General features: G+C 30.3%; 2 protein-coding genes and 1 non-coding gene across 5 annotated transcripts in view; 2 read left to right on the top strand and 1 right to left on the bottom strand.

Annotated features, from left to right (window-relative positions):
* The window catches only part of LOC125870467 (pyruvate kinase 1, cytosolic-like), a 222,699-nt gene that overhangs the window by 51,381 nt on the left and 157,766 nt on the right, over window positions 1-13,552 (top strand). The window lies entirely within an intron of this gene.
* On the top strand, window positions 2,293-2,375 carry TRNAL-UAA (transfer RNA leucine (anticodon UAA)). The gene has a single exon. It is a non-coding gene; the product is annotated as a tRNA-Leu (tRNA).
* Window positions 4,132-9,110, bottom strand: LOC125870470 (enolase). Its single transcript, XM_049550905.1, has 17 exons — window positions 8,942-9,110; window positions 8,267-8,330; window positions 7,440-7,504; window positions 7,306-7,353; window positions 7,114-7,200; window positions 6,944-7,024; window positions 6,308-6,409; window positions 6,150-6,230; window positions 5,894-5,968; window positions 5,745-5,807; window positions 5,575-5,652; window positions 5,273-5,467; window positions 5,090-5,140; window positions 4,900-4,988; window positions 4,750-4,801; window positions 4,608-4,664; window positions 4,132-4,482 (listed from the first exon to the last, which is right to left on the bottom strand). Exons 1-17 carry the CDS (start codon window positions 9,005-9,007, stop codon window positions 4,402-4,404), a joined length of 1,335 nt encoding a protein of 444 aa, XP_049406862.1. The 5' UTR covers window positions 9,008-9,110; the 3' UTR covers window positions 4,132-4,401.

Here is a 13,552-nt window from a genome sequence, read left to right as displayed (position 1 = left end):
TAAAATTTTTAGTGAAAAACAAACGAAGAAAAAATAACTTTACGAGTATCTGTTGAAACTTTGGAATGGACATAAGGTATTATACAGTACTATCTTCGCTCACTTTTAATTGTCATAATTTCCTTCTTTAGAGTCGAATGATAAAAACTTTGACTAACATTTTACAATGTATTATTTTTAAAAATCATATGGATATGCAAAAAGTTGCAATTTATAGTACTTTTCGTAGAGTTTTTGAATATCTAATTTTTTGTTTAAAATGTTGAATTAATTTAATATAATTTAATTTTAAAAATTAGTCAAATTGACTTTCGAAAAACGTAACATGACAAATAAAAGTGAATGGAGGGAGTAGTTATTTTTAATTAAAATCCTAATCCAACAGAAAGTAGGATTTATAAACCTAATAAAAATAGGATTATTTAATTAAAGTAGGATTTGTGGTTTTTTTTTTTCCATATTTTTTTATTTAATTAAATATATAATTTTTAGGTTTAGAATTAAAGTTGGAGTTATAAGTTATAACCACTTTAGTCTCCTTTTAGTTATTGCCTTTTATTATGATTTAGTTTATATTTTATGTTTGAACATCTATTGATATACTTTTAGTTTTTGTGTTTTAAGTTTTACTTGTGATTTATATTAAAAAGTATATTTAAGGGATTTAATATTACTATTTCTCCTAGTATTATATATTTTTTTCAACTTGCGAATATAGCTTTGATTGTGTTATTAATTATTGATATATATATCTCCGAATAATCAAACTGAAAAAAGATCAAATCAGAAAAAGAAAAACCAAACTAAATTTATTTTAATTCGAATTGGGTTAGATTTTTTCCAAAATCAAAAACCTAAACTGAAACCAAATAATACAAAATCAAATCAAATAATATTTGATACAAAAGAAGACAATACGGCTAACAATTTGTTCGTTTTTATGAATTTATGATCCAACAAATCAAATTCTTATGATCTAGAATATTGAATATAATACTAGCACGTTCTCTATATTTTAGTTGTGTTCTCTCCTTCTCTCGTTAGCATATTAATTACGAGTTCGATCAGTAATTTTGATTCAAATTTTGAATTGTAATTTTTTTTTATTGAATATGTAACAATTAATAATTTAGAATTTATTTGAAGAATAAAATTTTAATAATACAATTACAATAGTGCAACCCTTCACCAAGGGTTGAGTTGAATCTTGCTAAATTGAAGAACATATTCAAACTCAAAGACAGTGCAACCCTTCACCAAAAATTCCAATTTCTTCATGTCTCGAATTTCAATATCTTCTTGAAAATCATCAATGAATCGCTTGAAAAAAGTAGAAGACAAATATTTTCTTGGAACCTCATATTTCACCTTGTTTTCGCTTACGTACACAATGAAAAATGCGTTCTTGCATTTTTTTTGCAACTTCTTAGCACTTATAATTTTCTTCTTATTATTACTATTATTCATCAACATATCCTTAATCCTTTTGCAAAAACCAAAAACCTCCATTGATGAATTAACCTAAAAACTTTTTAATAAAAAAATAATAGAGGGAAAAGACTTGTGAGTATTTTAGTAACTTTTGAGAAAACATGTAAGTTATATATAGTTTTTATTTTCTTAAAATCCTAATACTAATAAAAGTAGGATTAGTTTGTATAATCCGATCCTAACAAGAATAGGATTTATATATTCCTAATTAAAGTATATTTAAGTCGGTTAATTAAAATGTCTTCCCAAATTGCTTTTGAATGGGTTTAAGTTTATCCTTTTTTATTATTATAAATATTTGTGTACATATAATTAAATTTATAATATTTAAATATATAACAATAATTAGTATTTGTAGATATGTTCATCATAATAAGTACATAAATAATATTAACATATAATTTATTCTTGATAAAATTTTGAAAGCTCCAAAATTGGAGCCTAAAGCATATGCCTTATTTTTTAAGCATAGAGTCAACCCTGACTATATTCCCATATTCTTACAAAAAATGTTATGCTCCTTGATTTTTTATTTTTCTGTTCTTTCTTCTATACTCGTATTCTTATATCGTTTAGTTGCAAAGATTTTCTTCTTTGCCGCATGTGTCTGAAAGTTTTGCATGTTATAAGACTTAAAAGTGACCTAGCACGATAAAGTATTCTCTAAGAGTAGTATAAAATGAAATCGTGATCTATTTCAAGTGGGAATTTAAAAGTAATAATTTATTTAGTATATTAATTTATACCACATTCATAAACAAAATCAATATAAAATTTGTTTCTGGTTAAATTAAACATTGAGCTGGTTTGCCCGAGAGGTTAAGGGGGAAGACTTAAGATCTTCTGCACATAAGTGCGCATGAGTTCGAACCCCATAGCCAGCATTTTATTTTTTCATTTTTTATTTTTATTTTGTTTTTTAATTTCCTCTTTGTTCATATTTCTTTCGAATTCGCTCTATGTAACGCCGATTGAATGGGAAAGCATAATCTATCAAAACTCTTTGTATTTCCATAATTCGAACATGAATATAACAGAGAAATCTTATCTATTCCATGATAACCCGTCAATGATTTCGAAAGCAATTGATTGATAATTAATCGAAGAGCATGGTTATCATATTAACCATTGCTTTAGGGAGGCTAATAAACCTGCCGACAAGCTCGCCACCTTGAGTCATGGCATTGAAGGGTTTTATCTCTTCAACTCTTTTTCGGCCCTTCCTAAGCAAGTTAGAGGTCTTTGCAATATGGATAGATGAGATTTCTCAACCTTTAGAACTAAGCCAATGAGCCCTGCCAACATTATTTACGAGCCCCCCTAAATTGTATGCCGTGTTCAGTTAGCTTTTGAGCTAATCTGGACACCCCCTTTTTTCGGTGATACTTAGTAGAACAATTATCCCTTAATCATGTCAAAATTTGGGATGCCAAACTCAAAGTTGTACTTTTGCTCATATCAATGATTAAAGTTGATTTTTTTTTAAAATAGATAGAAAGAGATGTGATGCTAGTTGTACGTTGGTTTTTGTATTACTTTCCAATAAACTTTTGTGTACTTTTTTTGTACTTGGTCCTACTGTTCTTCGTAGTTGATAGCTCACAAAATTGTATAGAAGTTTTACCCTATTTCCTCTACTTAGTTTAATTGTATTACTTCCTCCGTCGCATATTATATATCACCTTTTTCATTTGTACTTGCATTAAGAAATAAGGTAATTTTACCCTTATGCCCTTATTTAGTATTTGCTTAAGATAACTTTGTAATAAATGATGAATAAGTTAGATTTCAAAAATATAAATGCATTTGGATGACTATTTAAATTTTAGTGTTTATTTTTGGAGCCAAACTTTTTCACCAATTGATCCAAAAAATTTAAAAAATCAATTTTTTTCCCACCTCAATTTTCCTATATATTTTGTTTAAAATGTTTATATATATATATAAATTCTTAAAGCAAATATGACAACATCACAAAATATTCAAATTCCATTACTTCAAATTGATAATGAAATTAAACGATAAATGAATTTTAGTTATAGTTCGACAAATCATTTGTTTTTTTATTTAAACACCGAGGCGCATATTGAGAAGATTCAAATACAAATATTGGTTTGTTGTTTTGTTTAAGATTTTGGTTCGTAATTTAATTGTTTTATTTATATTTTTATACGTAATTCATTTTAACAGTACCATTTGAAGGGCTGCAAACTGCAACAGAAGATGATATATTATTGGAAGAGTCAAATACAAATATTGGTTTGTTGATATTGTTTTTCCAAAGTCAGATTTTATAAAATAAGTAGTGAATAAAGAAAGTAGTTAATTAATGAATGAAGTACTCTCCCAATGAAATTAATTACTTGTAGATTTCCTAGGTTAGTCAAAGTAAATACATTTTCAAGATTAATTAATTAATCTATCAATGATATAATGGACAAAATATGATAATTTATGCATAAATTTTATAAAATGATATATATTGTGGTTCCAACTATTTTAAAAAAGGAATGAAATATAATATGAAAGGAGTACTATTAACTATAGTTATTTTTGTTGAAGTCCTTTCTAATAAATGCAATAAATAGTTTCTCCAGAAAGAGCACAGCTCATGTATATAGCAAAGAGAAGATTGAGATCTGAGAAAAAGCAAAACCATCAAAATATTTAATTAGAACATAGTGCAAACTTGCATATCAAAGTTTTACAGTCACCAAGCCTAAAAAAAGAACTCTCTTCTTTTTCAGAATTCAAAATACTAATAAAACCTCACAAAACAAAAATTGTTTCGAGTCTGCTTGTTATTTCACGAAGGTCATCATATACTATATCCTAAAATGACCAATCTAAGAGGGATTTATTTTGGCAGAACAAGAACTCAACAATCTCAACACTTTTAACTGCTGAAATTTAGTAGGGCTCAACGGGCTTGCGGAAGCTTGCTCCTGCATAAACAGCCTCTGATCCGAGTTCCTCTTCGATCCTCAAGAGCTGCATAGGATGAACGAAAATTCAGAAGTATGCTGGGAATGCAAGTACTTGAGAAAGAGAACATCATTTTTTTCGTTACAAAGATAAAAGAGTTCAACGGCTGTATTTTTGAAGGATAAAATTACCTGGTTGTACTTGGCGAGACGCTCTGACCTGCAAGGAGCTCCAGTCTTGATTTGTCCCTGATTATTTCCGAGAGAATACTCGTTTAGTATGACTAAAATCTGTAGATCATCATAATCTAGAATGCTTAGTAACAAAATTTACCGTTGACAAACCGACAGCAAGATCAGCAATGAAGGTATCTTCTGTTTCTCCACTGCACCAATTAGTTTTATGAGATAATCAGAACATGACTACTTGAAATTTATTATATTTTCTGTGAAGTGATATCGTGGAGGATCATTTGTTCTTTACCTGCGGTGACTGGTCATTACACCCCAACCTGCCTTCTTAGACATCTTCACAGCTTCAATACTCTCGGTCACACTGCCGATTTGGTTAACCTGACACATATCGAGAGAGAAATGATTTAATAACATCTCAAAGAGGAAACTCTCATTATCATGGCGGAAATATACGACCTATAAGCTGGATAGGATGATACCTTGAGAAGAAGAGCATTGCAAGTCTTCTCTGCAATTGCCTTGGCGACCCTCTGCACACCATTATAAACAAGTATACATGGTAAACCTTAACACCTAGAGAAATTGACGTCTGCCTTTTCTTTTCAATGGCAACATCAACTCTGATATGCAAGCAATTAATATTGTTAAAGCTTCAATCTTACCTTAGGGTTGGTGACAAGAAGGTCATCACCGACAATCTGTACTTGCTCCCCAATCTCAGCGGTGAGCTTAGCATAGGTCTCCCAGTCATCTTGGTCAAATGGATCTTCAATTGAAACAATAGGGTACTCGGACACAAATGACTTGTACAAATCCTTGAGTTGGTCACCTGATATCTTTTGTGAGCCGTCATTGCTCTGCAAAGAAGAATAAATATGAGCAAAACTGAATAACGTATGAACAGTTTGACCACGAGACTACCTCGGAAAAAGCATGTGTGAAAGAAGCAATAGTCAGTACTTGCCTCTTCTTTGAAGTTCAGGTCATAAGATTTGTCCTTTCCGTAAAATTCAGATGCTGCAACATCCATTCCAATGACCACCTAAACAGAAAATCATCTCAGCCACCAGATCATCTAATAACAGCTATGAAAACAAAGAATTGTGCGACTCAAAAAGTAATTGAGATACTCACCTTTCCGGTGTAACCTGCTTTCTCAATGGCTGTCTTGAGCAATTCAAGACCTTCCTTGTTCTCCTGAATTTTTCGAAACCATAATCATGTCAGTGCACTGGGGTAACATTCAACAGGATGTAATACAGCAGCATAAGAATATACTTCACCTGGATATTAGGAGCAAAACCACCCTCATCACCGACATTTGTGGCATCCTGACCATATTTCTTCTTAATCACAGCCTGCAATTAAAGTATAACTATTATCAGACAACAAGATAAAGAGGACAAAGAACAATATGAACAAATTCAAATTAGATTGCAAGCCAGAATGGAGCCAAAGACACCAATCGATCAACTAAATTCAAAAGCATATATACTAGCCACCTAAAACAGTATTTAGAGGTAATAAAAGCTGTCGAACCTTCAAATGGTGATAGACTTCACAGCCCATCTTCATGGCCTCCTTGAAATTAGCAGCTCCAACAGGAAGGATCATAAATTCCTGCAAAATAACTACTAATGAGAATCGTTCTAGTAAAGAGCACACAGATGCATAGTTGACGCAAACCAATGGCATACCTGCATTGCGAGTTTGTTTCCGGCATGAGATCCACCATTAATCACATTGAAGGCAGGAACTGGTAATACCAACTTCTTGTTACCAGCCAAATCAGCAATGTGCTGCAAAGAGAGGGGGCAATTTATATAAGTAACCACATGGTCACTGATTAATCCAAGTGCAAGTAGAAACTTAATTTGTCCTAGTAGCCTTGTGGTAATGAAGAGAATCAAATGGTGGAAATTTTTTATCTCCTATTGTTCTTTTGCATGGGGATGGAGGAATGGGATTCATATATGGGAACAGTAAACATGGGGAAGATTAAAGGTTCATGCGGTTTCTGCCTTGCCAATTGGCAATAGTTCAATAGTGATGCAAGGCTTAGGCCTTAGGGTGTAGATAAATCTAAAGAATGTGCATGGACTCCATGAAAACCAATTTAATGTTTGCCACAATCACAGAAATGCATCCCTCTCTTGACTGCTGTTCAAAGAATCAAGATAAATCATCCTACGAAATGACCAAGTGAAAATGAGACATCATTCTTCACAGGCACAAAATATTAATTGGGCCTGTAAACATTTTCCGCCAAATATACAAAAGACAACTACTCGGGGAAGTTAGATACTCAAAAAAGAAGTGATTCTCCACTATACCTTGTACAATGGAACATTCCTGACAGCAGCACCAGCTTTACACACAGCAAGTGACACAGCAAGAATGGCATTTGCACCAAGCTGAAGAAAAGCCAATACAGTTAAATTCATGAAAGGTGAACTTCTCTTAATAGAAGAATTAACTTTATACTTGGCATAAATAGTAACACCTTTTCTTTGCACCAACCCCACTCATTTTGAGTTCCATCTAACTCATGAACCATGAAGTTATCAAGACCAGTCTGATCGGTTGGGTCCTGGAAAATAGTAATACTTGTATGTCAGAAATGAACAATAAAAGCAACTTAACAAAGAAATAACCTATTAAGAAAAAATATATTCACGGGGAAAAAACAACAAACCTTGCCGATGAGAGCAGGGCCAATAATTGAGTTGACATTGTTAACAGCCTACAAGGTAAGAACATGCATAAAAAATATTAATCAACAATGATCAGTATAATCATCAAACTAAAGCTTTGCAGTGAAATGCCAACCTTTGAAACACCCTTTCCAAGGTAGTCAGATCCTCCATCCCTCAATTCAAGGGCTTCATAAATTCCTATTATACAACAAGTCAAGAGGATGAATTATCTTTCAATTCAAAGGGTAATAACAAAAGGACACATTTGCCAAGAACGTTAACAGCGTTCAAGACAGAACAGAAAGTAGCAAAGATTCACATTTCCACCCAAACTGATATATGCAAAATCCGTGGATCAGATGAGCTACAAGAAAATCAACAGTCCATCTAATAGATTCTACAACAAGACAGAGTAGTCTCTATATAATACTAACCATTTCAATTTGTTTGTCTCACTTTCTTTTTTTTAGTCCGTATAAAAAAATGTCTCTTCCCTTATTTTGCTAACACTTTAATTTCAACTTTCCACAACATGTTTAAGACCACAAACCACAAGATTAAATGACATTTTGCTACATTCTACAAATCTTTAGTTTAAGACCACAAGGTTCAAAAGTCTTCAAACTCTACAGCCAGTCAAAACCATACAAACAAATTAAAAACACAGGGAGTTACTTCTGTTTTAGAATAGTAACATGCTGATACTAAAAATGCATTTTTTTAGTGAAGAACAAGTATCTATAGCAGAACATAAACTCATCAAAAGGGTGAAGTTTATTCAATACACACTTGAAAGAAAGTTACTATGTTTTTCCAAACAAACAAACAAGAAACTCTGAGTTCAATTACAAAAGTAAAATAACGAACTAATTACGCATGTACACACACAATTTTCAACACATTCTAATCAATCAATGTTTAAAAAAGTCACTATATACAAGAACACAGCTAGATCATTACCGGTGGATGCACCACTTGGAACAGCAGCTCTAGCAAATACACCATTTGAGACATGTACATCAACCTGCACATATACACAACAACCAAATCAATACATCTGAGGAAAAACATCTCTACTATTGCAACAACTAGCATGTCTGAACCCATAAAAATTAAATCTTGAATCCGCCTTGGTCTTCAAATTGATGTAACAAAACTTATCAGCATCAACAACCAATCCAACACAACCAGTCCATTCTTAAAAAATAAGATCTTTTAAAAAATCCAAACAAATCCCACAAAACTTATAGCAGCAACAAACAGATACAACACAACTAATCTGCAACCTCCATTCAAAAGTCCAAACAAAACCCATAACAGCAACATACAATTTAAGCAGAATCAGTAAAAGGATATACATAAAAAAACTCAAAAAGATTGAATCTTGAAACAGATAAAACACAACTAATCTGCACCAACAACCAATCTAACAAAACCAAACACTCTCAAAACAAACTCCATTCAGAAATCCAAACAAAACCCATTACAACAACAAATTATTTAAGCAAAATCAGCAAATGGGTAAACATAAAAAACTCAAAAAGTTCGAATCTTGAAACAGATCGAAAAATCTAGAAAATAACATAAAAACATCAAAAAATTCTGAAAAAAAGAGAGATCTGAAGGAAAACAGACCTCAACGGTGGGGTTACCACGGCTGTCAAAGATCTGACGAGCTTTAATGGATTTGATAGTTGCCATTGGATCTATGAAGAGAGAAATAGTAGAAAAGAGTGAAGAGAAAAAGTTTGGTTTTTTTTTTCAATGAACAAATGGGATGAGAAGTGGCAGCACGTATATGTAGAGAAAATTGGGTTAATTACAACCGTTGATTTCGTTATATGATGTTGATTAGTGTTCATTTTTTTTAAAAGTATTTATATTACATTTTTGGTCCTTTAGTTAGGTATAATACAAAAATACGTAGTTTAACTTGACTTCAATTGATATTTATGTTTTTCAACTCAGAGTATGCATAAGTCAGCTTTTAAGTTTATATAAATTTGAACAAACAAATGCAAACATCTTGTGTGACATAATACAAATTGAACACCATGTAGCTATAGGACACAAACTGTCATGTAAGATGTTACTTAAAACACATCTACCTATTCGTTCAATTTATACAAATTTGATATATGATCCGATACAAGTTATTGATATACGTAGGAAATATGGTATATTCCATTTTATTAACCTCAAATATGAAGTACACTCAAGTTTAATATAATATATAAGTAATTAAATGGTAAAACGATTAATGACTCTAAATATTATGAATACGCATAATAAGTAAAAGAAACTAATAAAGTGCATGTTTATATAAGTAATTAAAGTTTAAATATGATTAAATCAAATTTTATATGAACTAAAATTAGCATAAATGGTGAAATGAGGGACCAAAAATGTTGTTTAATTCCTTTTTAATTAAGTGGGGGTAATTGTATATTCCAAATCTATGTGCTTTAGAAAACTCCCCTCGAGTGTGTCGAAATGTTGTTATGTACTTCTAGATCTAGGGGTGGATTACCAATGAAGAAAAAGTTGTAAGGTAGTTTTTGTCTTTTCAAATATATAATAAAATAATTCAAAATTTAATACTTAGTTAAATTAATACTATATAAATTGTTACTATTTTTATTTAGGAAGGATACAATATAAAGTTAGTGATAGTTTGGAGAAATTGTATAGTACAATTAATGAATAACTATAAATTAGATATAAATTGATATTGAGATATTGCCTTGTGAGTTGTGCATATAATTAATTAATTACAACTTGATTAACAAGCTAAGTGAAATAAATACTTGTTTATTGTTTTTGTGTGAAGCTAATTATTACGAGTAACATTCATAATGTTATAAGTTTGAATTAAATTTAAATTCAATCGAATATTATTCTGTCTAACTATTTTTATTTATTCAATACTAACTTAACATATGTCGTAAAAAAATAAAAATGGGCGGAGAAATAATTTGATTTCTTGGGAAACAAGAAGAGAACACTTGGTAGTTCAAAATCACGAGAATATTCGTCTAAATTGTGCCATTTGTGTACCATTTGTCTTCCTTCGTGGGGCACAACTCACGAGGAAAATGTAAGGGGCTGCTCATTTACATCTTGAATTAAGACTTACAAAAACAAAATTATAATTGCATACTCAAACTTGTTACGAATTCAGTTATAATAATAATAATTTATTAAATACAAATTATTCTTTTTTCTCAATTTTATCATTCAAATTAAAATTTAAACATTTCCAGAGGAGGTAGTAACAAAAATTAGTTAGAGTTAATAAATAATGTATATTTTTTATAAAATATAAATGTTTGGGTTAATTTTTTAATTTTTCAAAATTCTCAAATATTAGAGCTTGACCCAAATACTAGTTTTTTCTAGTATTTGGAAACTTGGGATACTTGACAAATATATTTACCAAGTTATATGACCAAACACCACTTCTCAATTTTTTCCCAAGTATTCTTGGCGCCAAACGGATCCTAAGAGTTGAATAGATTAATTATATATGTTATGATTTATGATGCGTTATTTAACCTATTTTAACCCAATTTTTTTTTGAGTGTGTCATTTATTAATTCGACTTATGTTAACTTGTTCAAATTTAGCTCAATTTGTCCATTTAACACCAATTCTATCGTTTACAAAACGTTTTGTTTTTTTCAGTACTAAAAGATAATTAATTAAGGAGAACCTTTGTTTTTGCCATGTTAGCTTTTGACTTTTTATTCGACTCATATATGTTTCTCCTTTTTCATATTTTCTTATATATAAGTACATATAAAACTAAATAAAAAAATAAAAAGGATGAACAAATGTCGTCTTGGACAAGGAGACTTTCCATTAGAAATAAAATTATTCTTTCTAATACGAAGTAAACTCAAAAAGAGAATATAAAGCAATAGTTAAAAGAACAATTGTTTAATTAATGGCAAAAATATTATACTAGCAATTAAAGTAGGCAATAATGTGATAATTTATAAATTATGATGATACTTTGAGGCGTGGTTTGGCTCGTCACACTATATAATATCAATTTCATAATATATTTCAAACTATATAATAAGGTTTAAATTAATCACTTTTCAAATGCATGCACCTTTAGTCCAAGTGTCCAACTCAAAAGTAAAGGCCATTTTCACACAAACCTTTTATTCCACCTACTTCTATGACGTTTTCCTTCTTTTATTTTCACCTTCTTTTTTTTTTTTAAAAAAAGATAAAGTTAAGAGCTAATTATATATTAATTCTAATCTTTTTCAAATTATAAAATCTCGAATATATCAGAAAATATGCGATTACATAGCTCATGAATGTATCCGAGAGAGGATAGGGATATATTCGAAGGGAGATATGCATGTATCCGAAAAGAGATAGGAATGTATCCGAGAGGAAATAGAGATGTATGCGAGAGAGAGGATTGCAATCTATACAAGAGTAGATTTTTGTAATGTTTATTAAATAGTAGAGAATTTTAGAGATTATAATATCTTTAATTATGTATTTATATATTTTTTCTTTTTTTATCAGTTCCATATAAAACACAAACTATTGAGCAAAATTCAAACCTTAAATGGTAGAGAAACTATTTTCGACGAACCTCCATCTCAAATAAAAGCACTATAATATAAGTATTGATTTTATATATAATAACAACATATTCAATATAATTTTACTAAGTAGGCGTTTGGCCATGCGATACCATATCACGATATGGTATCGTGAGATGGAATCAGCGTTTGGACATGCGATTTTACGCTGATTCCATCTCAGGATTTCATATCATGAGAGGTGATACCATATTCTCCAAAAACCATGATATGGAATTATATGGTGATTCCATATCATGATTTGGGATCTTTTAATACAATAATTGATCCATGAGTTTATATTTTGTTAAAACAACCCCACATTTATAGCTACTAACCATTTGTTCATATATAAATAAAATTTATAATCACATCATTACTTTTTAAAATTTATTATTCTCACCGACATAAAATTTATTATTCTCACCAACATATAGTCACTTTAACTCACACCTCACGATTGTGAAACTTTTCAACATTCACTTGAAACAATTAACCGGCATGTTAAAATAGTTGCCGAGGCAATTAGCAAGATGGCACCAACATTTATACAACCAAAAAATATGATTGGTGTACATTCCAAAATTTGACATAATACTCGATTTTTGCCTTGGTTTAAGGTAAAATTTCAATCACATTAATAAATTTATTTTATGGCCCTAATAAGTGCACATTTATATTTTTTGTGTAAGTTATTAGTATTTAGTTACATATTTCCTATCAACTTTGTTTAAAGAGATAATATTTATTTTATGACTTTGCATTGTCTTGGAAGCACTATTTTTATTACTCTTACAAACATTATTTTTATGAAGTGCATTCTATAATGCTTCCAATTTATTTTATGTTCACTAAACTAATATTGATGTATTTTTTTATTTGGTAGGACTGTGTTGGTGCGATTGATGGAACATATATAGAAGGGGAGGTTCCTAAAGTGGTACAACAAGCATATCGTAATCGCAAAGGAGGTTTCTAAAGCGGTGCAACACTACAATTTATGTTCAATTTTTTTTATTAAATTAAAGTTAGATGAAACAATTACTTAAGTGGAGAACAAATAACTTTGTAATAATTTATTATACGATTTTATAATTTTTTGTGTATTTGATAAGATTGAATAACAATTGAGGCTATTTTAATAGTTTTACAACTTATGAGATTTTTATGTTTATAAGAAAATATACAACACAAAAATTCCATATCGCATGTCCAAACAAACCTTCAATTTCATCTCATGATTCCATATCATGATACCATATCGCATGGCCAAACGGGCCTAAGTGATCTGTATACAAACCTCATCCCTACTTGGGCTCATGTTTTTCCCAACTAATCAAGCAATAGTCACTGTCAGAAGTAGAGTTTTGACAAATGATACTCCCTCCGTCCCTTTTTAGTTGTCCACTTTAGAAATGACACACAGATTAAGACAACAATGATTAGCACAGTGAAGTTACAATTTTACCCTTATGACAACTTTTCACTTCAAAATTACAACCACTTATTTGAATTAAAGTGAAATAAATTGGAGGGAAACAACATACACTTTTACAATTTTCAAGAAGTGTAAATAAGGGTATAATAGGAAAAAATTTGTTGTCCTTTCTTGATTTGTCAAAATGGACAACTAAATAGG

This window comes from Solanum stenotomum, chromosome 7, assembly GCF_019186545.1.
Source record: "Solanum stenotomum isolate F172 chromosome 7, ASM1918654v1, whole genome shotgun sequence".
In the NCBI taxonomy this organism is placed as follows: Eukaryota; Viridiplantae; Streptophyta; class Magnoliopsida; order Solanales; family Solanaceae; genus Solanum; species Solanum stenotomum.
The sequence above is the reverse complement of the archived record's forward strand: the minus strand, read 5'-3'. Positions and strand labels throughout refer to the sequence as shown.

What these genes read in the sequence shown, in the direction of transcription:
- LOC125870470 (XM_049550905.1), bottom strand. Translation starts at nt 9,007, where the DNA reads ATGGCAACTATCAAATCCATTAAAGCTCGTCAGATCTTTGACAGCCGT. An exon ending in GGGGTTGGTGCAAAGAAAAG is followed by an intron (nt 7,025 to 7,113) that starts GTGTTACTATTT and finishes GCTTTTCTTCAG; the next exon opens with CTTGGTGCAAATGCCATTCT. An exon ending in TTGCTGTCGGTTTGTCAACG is followed by an intron (nt 4,665 to 4,749) that starts GTAAATTTTGTT and finishes GGAAATAATCAG; the next exon opens with GGACAAATCAAGACTGGAGC.